This window comes from Patagioenas fasciata, chromosome 2, assembly GCF_037038585.1.
Source record: "Patagioenas fasciata isolate bPatFas1 chromosome 2, bPatFas1.hap1, whole genome shotgun sequence".
Classification (NCBI taxonomy): domain Eukaryota; kingdom Metazoa; phylum Chordata; class Aves; order Columbiformes; family Columbidae; genus Patagioenas; species Patagioenas fasciata.
In genome coordinates, this window is record NC_092521.1 from 164,097,193 (window position 1) to 164,115,265 (window position 18,073).

An 18,073-nucleotide genomic window follows, 5' to 3' on the forward strand; every position below is an offset into this window, starting at 1 on the left:
TGAAAATGAAGAACTTCAACCAGTCAAGGAATTGACTGGAGACAAGTTCATCGTCAGGTTCTCTCTCCATTTTTGCACAGAGTCCTGGTCTAATGTCTCACTATTAAAGATGTTATTTTTATAGGTCATGTCCAAATTTGTCCATTGGAGGCATTTAATGCCTGTGTTGCTGTTATAAAATGCTACAAGCCAACTAATGAAAAAAATCTGTTTACTGACAGCAGGTATGGTAAGATCTCAAACTTCTGCCTTTATCAGACATTAATGAACAGTATCGGACACATGATGTCAAGACAAACGGCTTCTTTGACAACAGACCTATACAAAAAGATCCAGTCACAACAGATCTGATCACACTAGATCTGGTCACAAAACTGGAAGCTTAGGAGAGCTGACAACAGCAATTCACTGATAACAAGAAAAACCATTGTGATGAACAGGTCAGCCAGAGGTTTAAAATATGCAATTAGAAGTACTTATCTAAAATTACATGCCAAGTCTCAGCAGCATATCTTTCTGAACCTAACCCTTTTAGCTGGAATTGGCAATTACTCAAACACTAACAATCTCAATTACTACATCATGACAATACCATTTGAAATACAAACTGAGGCAGAATAGCATGGACAAGCCACATAAAAGACTTGAGAAGAGTACCAAGGGATGGTAGCAGCGCAAAGAGATCATCTGTGAAAAGGGAAGAAATGTCTAACTTCTGAGTTCAGATCCTCTTACGGTTCATTCTGGTGTAGGTCATCCTAAGAGTCCTACACACAACTCTTCACAGGCACCTCAGATGGAGCCTTTCCATCTTACAAGAGCAGATTTGCAGACACCTATAATGCTAAAAAAATAACATTAGTCACTAGATGAAAACTGGAACTGCAGTGGAAGCGACTTCCTCAAGATCACACAAGTGTAACGCCAGCCAGGGCTCCTGATTTCTCTCTCTGTTTTACTTTCTAATCACAAACACCAAAACAAGTGCCTGGGTCAACACCACAGAAGCTGTCAAGATGCAAGTGGAAAGACAGACAGATAGGATTAAATACAATCCTAGAAAGATGCTTTAAAAGGTAAAGTGGTACAAGGCCTCATCTTCCCTCAAACCCTGCTCACCAATATTTACTCTGAGGAGTTTGACCCAAGAGAGCTTTATCACCTTGAGTGGAGCCAACTCAGTGCTCACAAAGACACCTATTTCTGCCCAGCTTAAAACCAGGGACTTTCCACACATGAGGTGGATGGGACAGCTGCTGAACGACAGAAGCATCGGCTCACACACACAGGGAAAGGATAAAGAGAAAACCCATCAACACAAGTCAGATAAGAAAAAGGAAATTTTAGTTACCATGGCTACCTGCCAGAAGCTGTTTTCCATTCAGAAAATCTTCAAAAAGAGAGGCAAACAGCAGAAGAAAATTACAGAGCTACAGCTCTAAAGGACTCTGCCTCCTGTACTGAACTCCGAATTAGTGGGGGTTTCCATATGGTAGCCTGAAATAAGTCAGAGTGATCCCTTAGCTGCATTAGTGCCAGAAAGAGATTAGGAACAAGAGGTAATTGATTCAGTTTTAGGTGAAAGAAAAAAAACTGCAAAGAACTGAGAAAAAGGAAAATAAAGCAAAACCATTCCCTTAAAGATTGTGGAAGCACACAGCTCTGTACCCCTCTCAAAGTGCAGAGCTCTTGTGGGTACAGCTAAGCTTCACGTTTACACACTAACTCAGTTTGAAACAAAGGGATTATACAAAGTACTTAGCTCTAAACAAACAGCCTGAAAAAGATCAACTGCTGGAGAACTTAACATTTTAAGTACTGTGCCCACAACTGGGACAAGTGAACTGCTAGTGAAATCAGTCCCCTCACCCTCACATCACCTCAGGGTGGCACCTGGCTAACACAGAGATGATGTGAACCGGAATCCAACTCCCCAGACAATGTAGATTTCATACCAGGAGTTCATCCATGCTCGTCTGACACTTCTCAAGATTGATCCGTTTAATTGCCACCCTCTCCTTCTTCGGACTGCAGAAAGCCGCCTGCACCACCGCAGTCGCTCCACTCCCTGTGAGTGAAAAAGACAGAGTTAGAAACATCTTGGGGGATTTCAGCCGAAAGGAAGGGAGGTCAGACAAGGAAATTATGAGTGCCAGTTCATTAAGAAAGCAGAGCCAAGTAAAAACCCAGCAAAGGCAACACCACAGTCACTGCCTGCTCCAGGTCTGTGCAATCCAGTGGGTCAGATCAGCTGCAGCACCAAATTATAGAAGAGTTTTGGTTGGAAGGGACCTTTAAGGGTCATCCAGTGCCACCCCTGTCATGAGCAGGGACATCTTCAACAGCTCAGGTTGCTCAGAGCCCCATCCAGCCTGGCCTGGAATGTCTCCAGGGATGGGGCACCCACCACCTCTCTGGGCAACCTGGGCCAGGCTCTCACCACCCTCAGGGGCAACAATTCCTTCCTCACACCCACTCTGAATCTCCCCTCCTTTAGCTCAAACCATCACCCCTTGTCCTACCTCAACAGGCCCTGCTAAAAAGTCTGTCCCCATCTTTCTTACAGGCCCCTTTTAAGCACTGAAAGGCCACAATAAGGTCTCCCTGGAGCTTCTCTTTTCCAGGCTAAACACCCCAACTCTGTCTTTAAGGTCAGACCAGCCCAAGTGTGGGTGGACTAACCAGATGAAACAAGTGGACCTTTAAGATCCCTTCCCGGGATCATTACAGCCCTGCAGCCAAGAAAAAACCCCACACTCCAGCTTGCTTAAAGCAGTGATTCTTCTCATGTGCTTTGAAAACAAAGGCCACTGAGGTCACACAGACTTATAACCCCATGTGTTCACCCCAAGCATCAGAACAAGCCACACTCTTTGCTAGCAACACTAATGAGATTTTTCAAATATTTTTATGTACTAATTGCCACTCTTGTCTCTCCTCATTTTATGCAAAGACACGAGTCAGGTTTCATTCAATCCTGTTCGGCTCCAGTTCTCACGTAGTAACACTGCCTTGGTGCCTGGGTTGAAAACCACAGCCAGAGAACATTTATATTCCAATAGGGCAAAAAATAACACATTTTAATATGCAAGTTGTTCTAGCTGCTCGAAGTATGGTTAAGAGCTCCAGATTTAAACTGCTCAGCAATATCGTATCCTTCGGTATCAAAGGAGTTTGCAACAGTGAGATTTAAAATCTAATTCATGTTAAGCCCGTATTTTTTGGTGTCCAGAAATAGCTACAACATGGATGTCTCATCAATAAGACACCTTGTTGCTTTACTTTCTACCTTCATCTTGATTCCCTGCATTTACCAACTTCACTGGAAAGGAATAAATTCAACTTAAATGGGTAGGATAGGTAGAAAAGAGCTCAAGAGCTGGCTATTGTCAAAAAAAACACCACCATTTAAAATAAACATACAGCTATTTTGTTCATTATCCCAGGCATAACTTGAGCTCATTTGTGCTGATGAGGAAGATAACTACTCTGCATTATGGAATAATACACCTATTTTACCAGATTCTTCCATTCTAATACTATTAAAAGAAATAACACTTCCAGGTTCTGCAATACAGGTCAAGTACAAATAGTTTGCAGACTATTTGTAGGTGTTTAAAAGGCATTTAGATGCGATTCTCAGGGACATAGTTTCTGCTCCTCTAATCTTCAACCAGCACCCGCTACAGCAGAGATACAGGAGTTTAATTTCACTTTGTATGGCATTACAAGTGCACCCCGGACAACAGGTTCAGCTTGTCAGGTGATTCCTGCACTTGAGAGTTTACATTTTAATGGCAGAAGGCAGCAACGTGCAGAACACGAAGGAGAGGTTGCTGAAGCTGTACTACTACACAAAGTAAATGGGTTTTTAAGAAGTTCAAGGCTGAGGTCATTTATTACTTGCACACATTTTTCTGAGACTATACATAGCAGAGGGTAGAAAAGCTACCAGAAGAAGCTCAGGTGGAAGAAAAGGAGGGGGAGGGCAAGAATATTTATAAGGGACTTTGAAAATGAAGTTTGAATGCCATAGACAAAGTCTTGAGCAAAAGATGGAGTTGATGGAAGAGTGTGGGCAGACATCTAACAAAAGGACTCAAACAGCAAGGGGAAGAGGTTTTGACAGCCAAGTTGGGCTGAACACACAACATTAAGCAGGGGACAAATGTCCCCAAAACCAACCTCCACACACATCCCCACGGTTGGTGTCCCAGCAGGTAGGAGGTGCAGGACCCCAATGGGAAACCAGTAGCCCCAGCACAAACATCTTCCCACTCACCAGGAATCCCAGGTTGCCCTGACCTGTCCCTCTCCACCCAGTACTCACTTGTCTAACTTTTTCTTCTGCTTCTTTGGGTGAAAATATATGAAAACAAAAAATGATTGAATATAAAGATAGGAAGGAGTTTGATCCCAAAAGAAACATTGCTGCTGACACATCCAAAGCGCAAGTATTATTTCTTTCTTTGGATGGCTTGGTGCATAGTAATAGGCAGAGGTTGGAGACACAAGGTAGATGCTGTCACAATATTTGACTGCACACCTCAGAGGAGCGTCTTGAATCGCAGAGTCACAGAACTGTTGGGGTGGGAAGGGACCTCTGGAGATCATCCAATCCAACCCACCTGCTAAAGCAGGGTCACCAGAGCAGATCACACAGGAAGGTGTCCAGGTGGGTTTGAATGTCTGCAGAGAAGGAGACTCCACAGTCTCTCTGGGCAGCCTGGTCCAGGCTCTGGCACCTCAAAGGAAAGAAGTTTCTCCTCACGTTCAGATGGAACCTCCTGTGTCTCAGTCTGTGCCCATTGTCCCTCATCCTGTCATTGGGCACCACTGGACAGCGTCTGGTCCATCCTCTTGACACCCACCCTGAGATATTTATAAACACTAATGAGATCCCATCTCAGCACCTCTTCTCCAGCTGAACAGACCAAGATCTTAGCCTTTCCTCATCAGAAAGATTCTCCAGACCCCTCAGCATCTTTGTAGTAGCATCTCTCTCCAGTAGTAATTCACACCACCCTTCTCACTTCACAGTTCATTTTGCAGTGCACCTTTTAATCTCTACAGCTACCTGTGTGGACCTCACCAATGCAGGAGTATCTGTGCTCAAAGACTCTTTCTGGATTTCTCAGATAGCAACAGCTTCAGCACACACTGGCTTCCCCCACAACACACCATACCAGGATTTCTGTGCCAGTTAAACCCAGTTGGTGTATGCGTGACTCGCAGAGATGCGTCTCACAATCCCTTTCACAAGACGACAGTGAAGTCTGGGGTTTTATAGAAGTGAATACACAAATAATGGCTTAGTGTTTTATTTAAAATGTTCCTGCCAGAAACAATAGATACAGACTAATTAAAAGCAGGACGATGCATGTTACAGTTCCTTCCCAGTCCTCCAGCCCACCTGATCATTGCTCACTAGGACCTCAGGGCAAAAAAACTGCTTCTCACTAAGTGTTTGGACAATGCTCCAGCCTACAGGGACCCGATCTGTCATGGGTGTGTGGCATGATTTGAACAGTAATGAAAGGCCAAACTAAATCCTTCTAAGCACATGGCAGGGAATCAACCCAACTCAAGACTCCTCCCATTTAATTCCCTGCTGCTCGACTCCTCTGGCAGCTCTCTTCAGTTCGATCGCCACCTGCTCTCCCCACTCCCCCCTCTCCTGCTAATTCGCCATTTTTCAGCTCCTCCGTAGCACTTAATTATAGAGAAACAATGAAATCTCAAAAGCATCTCAAGCAAGGATTAAGCCAAGCTGCAGCACCATGTGCCACAAGCAAGTTGCTGCCACTACCAGAGACCAAACAAAGACGGGTTTCCATGCTTCTCTGACAAGTCAAGAAAACACAGCAACACAGCCACTTGGTGCTTCACAGCCACACAATTTCTTTACAATATTCAAGGGTGGCAAGAGAAAGAAAGGAGAGAAGCTGCTAAATATCTTGCTTAGAGAAGACAAGTATGGATAGAGTTGATGACACCAGAGAGAAAAAGAAAAACTCTGGCAAGAAGATTTTTTACATGAACATGAGCCAACAGTGTCCCTGGAGACGAGGGGGACCCGTGTCCTGGTGCACCCAGCACAGCACAGCCAGCCGGGCAGGGAGGGGATTGTCCCGCTCTGCTCTGCACCTGGAGCATTCACTGTGTGCAGGGCTGGGGACACAGAGTAAAAAGCTATTAAGCTGCTAGAGAACATCCAGAAGAGGCTATGAAGTTGGTGAAGGGTTTGGAGGGGAAGCCATATGAGGAGCAGCTAAAGTCACTTGGTTTGTTCAGCCTGGAGGAGAGGAGACCAAGAGGAGACCTCACAGAAGCTACAGCTTCCTCACAACAGGAGGAGGAGGGGCAGGAGACAAACCCTTCTCTTCAGTGACCAATGACGGAACCCAAGGGAATGTCAGGAAGATGTGCCAGGGGAGGTTTAGGTTGGACATGAGGAAAAGGTTCTTCACCCAGAGGTGCTGGACACTGAACAGGCTCCCCAGGGAGGTGTCACGGCCCCAAGCCTGACAGTGTTCAAGAAGAGACCGGACAACATCCTCAGACACATGGTGTGAACTGTGCGGTTGTCCTGTGCAGGGACAGCAGTTGTGGACTCGATGATACATGTGGGTCCCTTCCAACTCAGGACATTATATGATTTTAAAGTCTAGGAGCAAGTAACAGCTACATGGGGAAAGGTGGGGAGTGAAGTGATTTCCCTGGCTGCCATGAACCACTTTCAATGAGGAAAAAAAAAAAGCCCAAAAAGGCAGTTTGTGCTGGGGGCACAACAGATCTGTGACCCGAGCCAGCCGTGGTCCCACCGGCTACGCAGCCACAACGCACCGGGCAGCACTGAGTTAATGTTCCTGGGCTCAGTCGTGTTCACTCCCCACCTCTAGACACTCTGATCAAGGTCAGCGCTAAGGCTTTTCCCTCCGCCTCCCTCAAGATCAGCTTTCGGAGAAAAATTCCCTCCCTAGTTAATCTCTTCCAGCAGAACGGCTTAGCAAAACAATGAAAACTGGGCACGGCCGAACACTTGCTGCTTTATTCCTGAAAAGCAGATCGTTTTGTTGAGGGCTGAGGGGGAGGAAAGAGACCCCGAGTGAGTATTAGAATGTGTTTAATACCCCCTGCTTTTGCCTCTGGAGGCTCCCAGACAGGGTTCCAACCCTCAGGATAGCAGCTGCAAAATTCCTGCATACGAGGGTCATGACCTGCTTTAGGAAACACTGCCTAAGGGGGAAAACATACCCTTTCTCACCCTTGCTTCTTTCACATTTCTATGATTAAATGGTTCTTTCTGAACTAAAACCAACCTCTGAAAGGATGAAACCAACTCAAACCAAAAACTCCCCAAGCACATAGTTACTGAGGCCTGATTTCCCAGCATATCTCCCTTGGGCCTCTGGATCCCTCATGTTCCCTGTACCTTCAGCATCCAGAGCTCCAGCCTGAATTTCTCCTGAAGTTGAGAAACTCCCCATAGAAATCCTTCATCAGCCTTCAAGGGAGGCTGGACACTCTTCTGCAGCCACTTTGTCACAAAACTTAGATGAAGTTTGTTTAAAATCAATAAAGCAAAACAAGAAAAATAAACCCTCTGAGATCTTTGTTCAAGTGGATGAAAACCAATGACTTCAAGGCTATTTGGAAGAGTAGAAAGACTGACCTGAGGACATAGTATGTTCATATACACTTCATTTCCAAAGAGAACCAAATCTTAGCAGCCACATAAGGACATTGCAGCTCTCCTAGTAAGACTGGGATGAACGGCACTGATGCCTCCTCCCAAGTGAGCGCAATCGAAGCCGGAGGTCGTTTTGGCAGAGATATCTGCTTCAGCGATGTGAATGGTCAGGCCAAATGATCACAAGACAAATATCAAATCTTGGCTCTAGACCAGTATTACCCCACCACGTGCAATAGCAATTTTAAGCAGCTACATGGAAAGAACACAAACACACAGTGCTGCCCAAGCTTCAAATCCATCCCACTACTGGAAACTGAGTTTCAGGTACCCTGGGAGATGAGAAAACTCACACAACTGTTTCAATCAACAAGGGGCATTTTCCATTACAGTCTCAGAGCATCAGACTTCATCTTAATGTTGTATCAAATCCCCTCTGTAGAGGAAATGCGTTCTTGCGGCGTCAAATGAATGTTAGAAACAATTAAAGTTGGAAGGAAGCCCTGGAGGCCTTTAGTCCACTCTCCTGCTGAAAGCAGGGCCAAATCCCAAGTTAAATCAGGTTCCTCAGCATCAAATTCAACCTAATTTTGAGTATATTTAATAGATATTTCTACAACACTTTTGGCTGTTGCTGTGCTTGATCGCCCACATGGTAAGGCTTTTTTTCATCTCACTATTTAATCAGATTTCCTAGCATTGCTCACAGCTCCAGTCTTCCATCACACACCTCTGTAGAATCCAGTTTCATCTCTTCTATAACTTCCCACTAGACAATCAAGGCAGCAACACCATCCCCTCCTTAACTCACTCCTGTAAAGCTGAAGAAATCCACATCTCCCAAACTGCCCCCATAAGTCCAGCTCTCAAGTCTCTCCCAGCATTAGACCAGGCTCAGCTGGACACCTCTGCACAGCCCTCCCCTCTCCTCTCGCCGTTCCCCAGCACACACAGGACCTCTCTATTTTTAAGCGAGATCTGGAATCCATCCTCGGCTATCGGGAGCGCGGTGCCAGAAAGCCGCTCGTGACGCAGGCTCTGTTTATAATTGTGCCCCCGGGTTTTCCTCTTATGAACAATGCACACAAAACACTTCCCTGCAAGGCTGCTCTGGACCCAGCAGTGGTTTTCAGGCTCCAGGTATCCAGTTTCAGAAAAAAATATATATATAATAAGAAGAACCATGTTCTGTGGGCCCTGGCATGATCTCTCCAAGAGTTTCTCTTACACCAACCTAATAAATCAACCTGTTGTGATTAGCTGCAGAAGCAGCAGTTTGCTCCATTCAACATATTTTTATGGGATTATACTTCTATAGCAACAAGCAGAAGATCCAGCTGTGGAATCGCACATGTATACCAAGGTCTCTTGGTCACCAATGTGACATTAATGGTCCTCACTGCAGATCACAGACAGGACACCCAAAGCCCAGGAGATGCTTAAAACTTCATAACACAGACTCAATATTCACAGCTTCCATTGCAGGCACAGGGACAAAAACCTCCATCTCCACATGCCTCAATTCTTTGACAACCTTATGCCAAAGAGCTGCGGGAGCCCTGCTTTGTGGTTACTCATTCCAAGGACAATACAGCAATAAAACAAGAAGCCACAAGACTGGCAATAAAATTTCCTAAGCATTCTTACAGAACATGGGGCAGATACAGATCTAATTAAGCCAGAAATTAAACACCACATTGCAAACTCAGACTGATCTTGCATTGTTTGGTCCATTTGCTACAAAGGGGAAGTTAGGCCTCTATTTTCTCCACCTCATTTGAGGTCTCTGGTGAAAAGAGTCCTCTCGCACAGAATAAGCATCTTCTAAAAAACAAGCTAGGAAAAAAGCCTACTCTTCAATTTGTAGCCAGCTCAGTATGGGATGGGAATACTCTTCTCCCCAAACAGGACTTAGAGTCCACTGCATGTCAAAAGTCTTCCTGGCACAAGCCCCACAATTCAGAAAGAGCAAAATGCTGCTATATTAATGGTCCTTGAGTAGTGTCACAGTTCTTCAAGCCATCTCTCCACTATGTGTCAAATTTCTGCTACAGAATGGAAGGTGCTATCCATGCTGACAGTTCCCAATAGCACTAATAAAACCAAAGGGAACTCATAATGGGGCTCGGACATATTCCTAGTACTGCCACAGAGAGGACCAAAAAAATCTGCTCACCTACAGTAAGGAGAAAGGTTTCATAGAATATTGTCATCTACCCAGCCCAGTACTGCAGGACGAGTGTTGCAAACGTTAATGATACTACAAGTGAAGTTACAGCCCTGGATAAGCATGAAGATCACCCAGGTGCTTTAGCACGAATTCAAACAGCACAGTGACCAAGTGACACTGGTACAAATGCTGCGAGCAGCAGTAAAACCACTAAGGGAGAATTCCATCAGCTTTGTTCTGGTTGGGAAACCTGTGGGAAACTAACACAGCAGAGCAATCCATGGCCAGGATGATGAAAAAGCTGCAAGACCCCAAGAGTGGGCAGAGCTCCCCTCCTACAGTAACACAAGGGGTGCAGAGATGCACCTACCCCTGGGAAGAAGCTCCCAGAGTTGCACCAACAGACCTTCCCATCACTTATTCCCAATACAGATTTACTGTCAGCAGTATTTCCCCCAGAGAGAGGAACCACAGCTTTACATTTATTTCTCCTCAAGCTGAAGGACAGCACATCCACTGTGCAAGACAGCAATGCTCTATTTAAAACCCTGGCAGAGGCAGTAAGAGGCCAGGTTTAACTTGAGATTAACATTGAGTTAGACTCAATGATCTTTGTGGGTCCCTTTCAACTCAGGACATTCTGTGACTCTATAATTCTAACTTGGTGCAGCCTCGCTCAACTCCAGCCGTGCAGTATTTGATCTACAGCAGGGAAGGAAAGATACTGAGAAGAGGGAAAGAAATACTTGCTAACACAGTGCAGAGAAGAAATAAATCATCCATTATAACAAAGAAGCATAAGCAAAGCTGGAAAGCAAAAGGAGATTTAACTGAACAGTTGTGGGGAAGCCAATTTTAAAGCCTCTATGGGGGGATGGAGGAAAAGCGCCACTCTCCACTGGCCTAAGTACACACTATATATGAAGATACCTGCACTACGTATGCGCAGCAGTCCTACAGGTAAACAAAACAGCTGAACTCTCACATTTACGTGAGTGTAGCTACCCTTGTACTTCAGAGGAGAAAGCTTTGAAATAATAGCTGTTGGAAATATATTATTCCAAAACTTGGCATTTCCACATGCCCAATGTCAAAATGCCAACTTCCTCTTCAAAACCTGGTGAAACTCGCAACACTGAATGCAGCACAGAATCACAGGCTGGTTGGTGTTGGAAGGGACCTCTGGAGATCATCCAGTCCAACCCACCTGCTAAAGCAGGGTCACCAGAGCAGATCACACAGGAAGGTGTCCAGGTGGGTTTGAATGTCTGCAGAGGAGACTTCACAGCCTCTCTGGGCACTTTCATTCCCCTTCCGGACTCATCTTGAGCACAGCCAAGTGCTGCCAACATTTAACTGGGTTCAAGCCAAAGGTGAGTGCACATAAATTAAGACACAGGGCATGTGCTGGACACAGATTGAGAAAGGGCAATAACTGAGAGGTAATACGTCCAGGCACAGAACTAAGATTTAAATAAAACGACTTCTGTTCCATACAGTGATGACTACAGTCTACACCTTTCAATGAAAGAATTGGAAGGCGGAATGGAACAAAGCACAGTTATTAATACTTGTGAAATCCTATGTTGGTTTCATTTAAATTGTAGGTGTATCTCTTGGTAATGACCTTTGGTCATTTATTCCTGTATAGCCAGAATTCAAGTAGCTCGTCATTCTGTGCAAGTTGTGAGGTCACCTATTTCAAACAGTAATCACACAACCAGGAATTTATGTTAAGACTCAATATTTTCCCCAAAGCCCAAGAATTTTTGCTCAATTACTTCATGTTAGCACCTGCAGCATCCAACAGCAAACTAATATTCTAGCATTAACCCCGCATGTTCAAAGGATCTCAGAAAATAAAAGTAGATTTCTGAAACTCAGCTATCAAATTAGAAATACAGCCAAAATGTTCGTACCGCACATGAACTTGCTGACAGTGAATTATTCCCCATCTTGCTGAGAGCTCTCGCTGTTGACAACACCCCTGAAACCCACACATTGTGTGCAGAGCTCAGAGGTTTCTGCCCATGTAAGACAATGTCTCAAGACTCCTAATGCTCCGTGAACAGTGGAGAGTGATGGTAAACCAGCAAAGGTCACACAGCCAGCATTTGTTTAAACACATTTCCTCTCCAGTTGCCCATCAATACAGAAATACTCAATACTACATATTGCCCAGGTCTTTAATTCAGTTTTTAAACTCAAAAAGAGGAATACAAACCCATATCCAGTCACTTAAAAGAAGTTCAACATCATTTTCAGAGCCAAGCAACTGATGGGCAATAGCTGCAGCTGGGTATAACTCCCCATAGCCCCACCAAACTCTGTATTATAATAAAATGACTCTGATTCCTGAGCTGCAGGAAGATCTCACTACTGTAAACTGCACAACTCAATGCCAAGGTTCCTGTAGAAAGGAAGGGGAGTCTTACTGAAATTTTTACCCCACCCCACGCTGCATTGTTCTCTCAAATCTCTTTCGATAACTCTTAGGCAGACAGAAAAACATCATCTGCTTTCCCCACCTTCAGCAAACATTCAGGTTGGGGATCCTGACAGACTAAGCACAGAAGTGACAGTTTCAGAGAGAAAACTGTCAGCCTGTGAACGTCACACAGGCCAGGGCTGGAACGCAGGGTGAGGAATAGGGTTGGCCGTGCAAAGTACGTCAGCAAGTTATCTAAGAAATTGTCACTGGGTCACTTTGCTTTTTTTATTCCAGCAATGAGCTGCTTCCCCTCCAGTCTCCAGTTTCTGCACACAGAGCTAAGCCAGGCTTTGAGCTGCCTCCTGCCACTGAGCTGTGCTGAACTCAGCTGCCATGGGCTTGACTCTACACTGGGACAAGAAATGCAAGAAAAAAAACACACAGATAAAAAGCCACTTGTCACAGATAAGAATTAATTGGTATCAGCCCACCTAATATTCTCCCCAGCCTTTTCACTGCAAACACCAAAGCACGGAGGAGATACGTGGCCAGAGGGTGCTGCTGTGACTGTCCAGCCTCCCGAAGCCCCTAGGATACCCCAAATGAGTTCAAACTAGCATACACCCCAAATCAGCAGGTGTGATTTAACCTGAAACACACCTTGGGAAAAGGACAGAAACACCACTGCAGGGAATGGATTAGAACCTCACTAGAAAATACAAACACCCTTCAGTTGCACACAGGCTATTTGGGGAGCACCTTTGAGACCATCTTCCCCACAGCAGCAACTACCATAAGCTCCAAGGGCCAGTTACACAAATCCTGTGTGACCTGCCACATTTACTTAAGATGCTATTAGCATGCCTAAATTAGATTTTTCAGTTTGAAACCAATTAAATTTATTTGCTTTCGTGCCAGCATCTCTGGCTAATTTAAAGGGCACCACAGCTATGCAGTGTTAACTCTACACAATGGAAAGCAGGCTCAAACATCCCATTTCCAAACACAACAATATCACTGGAGAAAGTTTATCCTTTTAATCACTGTCAGTTGGCTTTATGGTATATGCAGCAATGTACATATCAGCTGGCTGTCATCAGGTATTACCAAGGCTCAACACACAGCCCTGGTACAGTAGCCAAGCCACTGTTCTCCTTTCCTCCCTCCCAAGCTTTATCTCTGAACTCTGTCTCAACTGTAATTGTCAACTGTAGAGGATATTTTATTTGGCTGAGATTCCACTAAACAGAACAATCTGTCTGCATCCAGTGCAGATGTTTGATAGTACGGTGGTTATTTTCGGTAAATAAGCTTTTAAGCATCTGATATGTCCTCCACTGAAGGCTATTATCCTATCCTTTCAGAGAATAGCTTGACCTAATAATTCTTTTCTGTATCTATTAGTGTGTTCAGCACAAAAGATTAGCCCACTAGTTAAATATTACATTATTTAACTAAGACTAATAAGAACCATCCCCAGAATCTGGACAAGTAACTATGCTCAGGCTGCTAGTCCATCAGCCTCTCAGCTGTTCAAATAAAGATCTATATCAGTGAGTTGTTCAACAGGAAAAGAGTTCATGCTCAAGACACTTTTCATAGTGAAGTACAGTTTGCTGGAAGTCAATACCCATGTATTTCTTAGCTTTTAATAGTAAGTTACTTATTAGACAGCACTTGGCATCCTCAACAACAACATTTACTTCAATGAAAGGATGGAACTTACAGCCTCAGCTTCCAACTTGCCTGGTACACAACCTCACAAGGTGAGAGACAGAAAGAGGTTCACAAAGAAGCACCTAGGAGGTGAAGTTCTCCCAGGTGAGGACATAATACATCAGGTTTCCAAAGAATTTCCACTGGCAGATCTTAAAGAATCAGAAAGCAGGGATGTTTGTAGCCAACACATCTGAGGTTTGGAGATGGCATGAACACCCAGCTGCAGCTCTGCCCCGTCTTCATGGGGAAGTGTCCTCGCAGATATAACTGAATGTAAAGCAAGCAGAGTAGAAAACGACTGAGCTATAGATGGATCCTATAGAAGACTGTGCTCCTTCCCACTGTCCCAGGGAATCCATTAAGCAGCTGTTCACACAGCAATGACAGGGTCACACGGCGGTTTGGTTGTTTAATTGAACATGTGCCAGTAATTCCCACTTGGACCATTCCAAACACAAGCACTCATTAATTTGGTATAGGGATTATACAATTTGACACCAGTTATAGCAAGGATCTGGACTCCCTGACCCCAGGAGTCCTTTCGAGCTCTGCCTCTCAGCAGGTAAGCGACAGCAGCTCTCCGTTCGTGCTCTGAAAATTGACATAATTAAATCCATCTCTGGATATTTTGCAGGAAAGGTGTTTTCTCCATGACAAGAAGCCTTGTCTTTAATTTATGAGTTGTTAAGGCATCAGGATAACTTAATATTGTGTTGCCTGCCTGAAGCTGGAGATGGCCCAAAACCCACTGACCTCAACAGGTATCAGCTCCAAGCTCAGCCAGCTCATTTTCTTAAGAGAAGTATTCTCTAAGTGCTCTCATTCCATAGCCATTAACCTGCTCTCTCCCTTTTGAAATGCCATCATTTTCCACTACTCTGCACCATTTTCAAGGCTTCCTTTTCAGAAAGCTGGAATGAACTCTGGATGCCAAGAAAATGAGCTTATTATACAATGCCCCAAAAAACAAAAACGAGCAAAAAGTTTAACTTGGAACAAACTGAAAATGAAAATGCACAACCTGCCTAACAGTAACTACAGAGCTTTCATCCAGTGTTTAGGATAACCTCAGTTTTACAAAACATACGCTGAATTGCTGCAAAAATATAATAACCTCATACCCTGACCACAAGCACATCAATACAATTCCACACTCACAGCTAGTTTTTTTAGAACATTTTCCTATTTGACAACACCACCCATTCTAACGAAAAGCAAAAACTGTCAATTAACTCTGCTTTAAGACAAAGGGCAACTTAAATACTTCCACACAAGAAGCGAGCAGAGCATACTGCAGGACCAGCCATATGCTCAGACTCAGTGGGGCACTCAAGGTCAAAATTTCACCCTGCAGTTTTAAATTAATTAAGAATTCTATGAATGGATGTGAAGGAAAGAGGGCATTCTCCCACACAGCTTTATTAATAGCAAGGTGCTAGCAGTAAAAAGAGTAAAGTTTATGTTTTAATTACCATTTATGACTATAAAGCTATAAAACTTCAGCAAAACCCATGGAGAATCTACTACAGTAAGAGACGATCACTGAAGTACTTCAGCTCTCACTGTTCTCTAATAGCTGCTTGTACCTCTTCTCTCCAGGATGAATTTACATACACTCATTTCCTGCCTGAAGGAAATATCCATTTGGGAAAATGCTATAAAGTCAGTTTAGCATGAAACAAAACAAGAAAATTCCTCTCCCCCACCCCCAGCTCAGTAGCTCTAAAGGCAAAACAGATGGGACGCAAAACAGAAGTTAGGTCAGAAACTAAAACCTTATTCAGAAGAGCTTTTCTGTATCCCCTAAAAAGTGTATTTGAGATATAAGAATCTGAGTGTTGTTTCACAAGCATGAAGTACAAGCTGTATAAAACTTTAATGGATGTGTGGAGGGAAGGTTCAGCTGATTTGATGATTCTGTGAGAAAGTGAATCAGTGCTGTGGATTTGCTCTGTATTTCATTTACAGATGGGATTTGGGAAGCCCTTAAGACTTGAAGACAGACTTGCCAGTGTGCAGAACCAAGTCGTGTTAGACTCTGGTTTGGTGGAGATTGATACAGACTCCATTTATGTTTTTTTCTGGAGTGGAATCTCTGAATTGCAAGAAAATCCATGTTAAGCAAAAATTCTGTGTGCAGTGACGCACACCAGGAAACAATGATCTTCAAGAACCTTGGGGAGTGGTGAAAAGAAAGGACATGGAAAAAAACATTGCTGGATGTTATAACTATTGACTAGGCATCAAAACCAAACCACTGGATTTTTCCCTTTTGCACTTGAGTCACCGTAAATCCCTACCTGCTTGTACTACGTGACAGGAGCACATAATTCGGTTTTAAAAAAAATACACAGGCTGCAATGATTAACACAAGAAATCCCTGCATTAGCAGTGTTTCAAGGCAAACACCACACCCAGACAACCAAAGGGATCAAACTTACTGTTGACAGAACCCCACACTAAGTCAGTCTCTTCACTTGCATGAGAAACACTGATGCAGCATCACCAAATTAAGTTCCTGTAACCCTCTTGCCATTCGGCTGTATTTCCACCATTTGCTACAGTGAACCCATCTTATTTCATCAGGCAAGTTGGATTTTGTTCTTAGCACAGCTCCCTTCATTAGCATAAGCAATATTCTGCACATCAGAGGTACCACATCTCCTCTTATACACCAAGAGCAATGACCTTTCGGTAAAGAGCTTGGACCTCCTGTCAGACAGAGACCTAAACCTGCCTCCGAGACCTTCCCATGTGATGGCCAGAAAGACAGACGGAGTTTGATGGTTTTTATAGAAATGTCAAGGCTGAACTCCCTTAAGTGAAGTCATAGGAAACTGCAGCAACTTTGAGAGCCAAGTACTTCATATCTACAACTCAGTTGTCCAGTTCTAAAAGGGGTGCAGGGTAACAGGCTAAATTCAGCTGGAAAGTCCCAGGATCCTGATATTTCAAAAGATTTTGCAATGTCAAATTCCACTGCTCCACAGCTATTCTTCTACATCCGCAAAGCTCTCAAGTCTGTCTCTCCCTATTAAGAAAGCTTAATAACATGGAGTTTACAAGCACTCCATTAGCACGTCCACAGCTAAATTTACTACCACAGAGATTTATGATGGATATTGCCCATTTGACAGGAAATCTTCCCAAGAAAATCTGACGAAAATTCAGTTTTTTCGCAATTTGCTAACACAATTAGTAATAAGAACCAGTGTTATTGCCCATCATTTTAAACAGCTCCAACTTTTAATAAAAGGTTACATCTCTAGACGCTGACTTGGTGGGCAAGCTGCTAACACTCAGAAATAAAATAGATGCTGCCAAGTTTAAATAGACAAATGCTCTGGGGAAGAGCTGATCCTCTCCCAGATTTCATCAGCTGCAGAGGATGAAGCCTCCCAGGCATCTGTTTGACAGCCAGCACATCCACCCCTCAGGTGTGCTCAGCGCATCCAAATTTCCCAGCACTAGCCAAGATATTTGAATTAAACTGGAACTATTTAAATGGTATTCTTAAGAAATGAAAGCATTCAACACTAATCAGCCCAGGAACCTAGGAGTACTGGAAGCAACAGAAACCAACCATAGGGAAGCGTGAACTACTTCCACATGGAACACACCATATGTTTTTCTTCTTAATACCCCAGAATAGCTGGAAGCCGCGGGAACCATCTCCGCCCTCCCCTCAAATCAGCAGAACGATGTCCTCTTCCCAGCCAGGCTCCTTCACCACCGCTTGGCTTCCTATGCCCTCAGTCTGCTTCCTCAAGCGCTTTAACCTCCTTCCTATTGGGGAGCAAACAGAAACACCAAAGACACACACACCACTAAACACCTTCTGCTTTTGATTCCCAAGAGGTGAAGTTCGACTCTGTTTAGTCCTGTTCTAGTAGAGTAATAGTATCAAAGGTCTTAAAGAAATTCAATATGTCAAGTATTCAAAGGAAAGGTAGCCTGGGTGCAGGAAGAGCCTGCTATTCAGTCTCACTCCATAATATACAAGAAAATATGTTTTATGTCCAAGCTGCTGAGAAACTGCAGTACTGAGCATCACCCACTT

The 18,073-nt window shown here is 44.0% G+C and overlaps 1 protein-coding gene across 2 annotated transcripts in view; it reads right to left on the reverse strand.

The window, feature by feature from the left end:
- Window positions 1–18,073, reverse strand: part of OXSR1 (oxidative stress responsive kinase 1) — a 101,835-nt gene that overhangs the window by 78,927 nt on the left and 4,835 nt on the right. For both annotated transcript variants that reach the window (XM_065830651.2, XM_071805359.1), the window contains exon 2: window positions 1,956–2,068. In XM_065830651.2, the coding sequence (XP_065686723.1) occupies window positions 1,956–2,068 (113 nt within the window). The remainder of the gene's footprint in view (window positions 1–1,955; window positions 2,069–18,073) is intronic.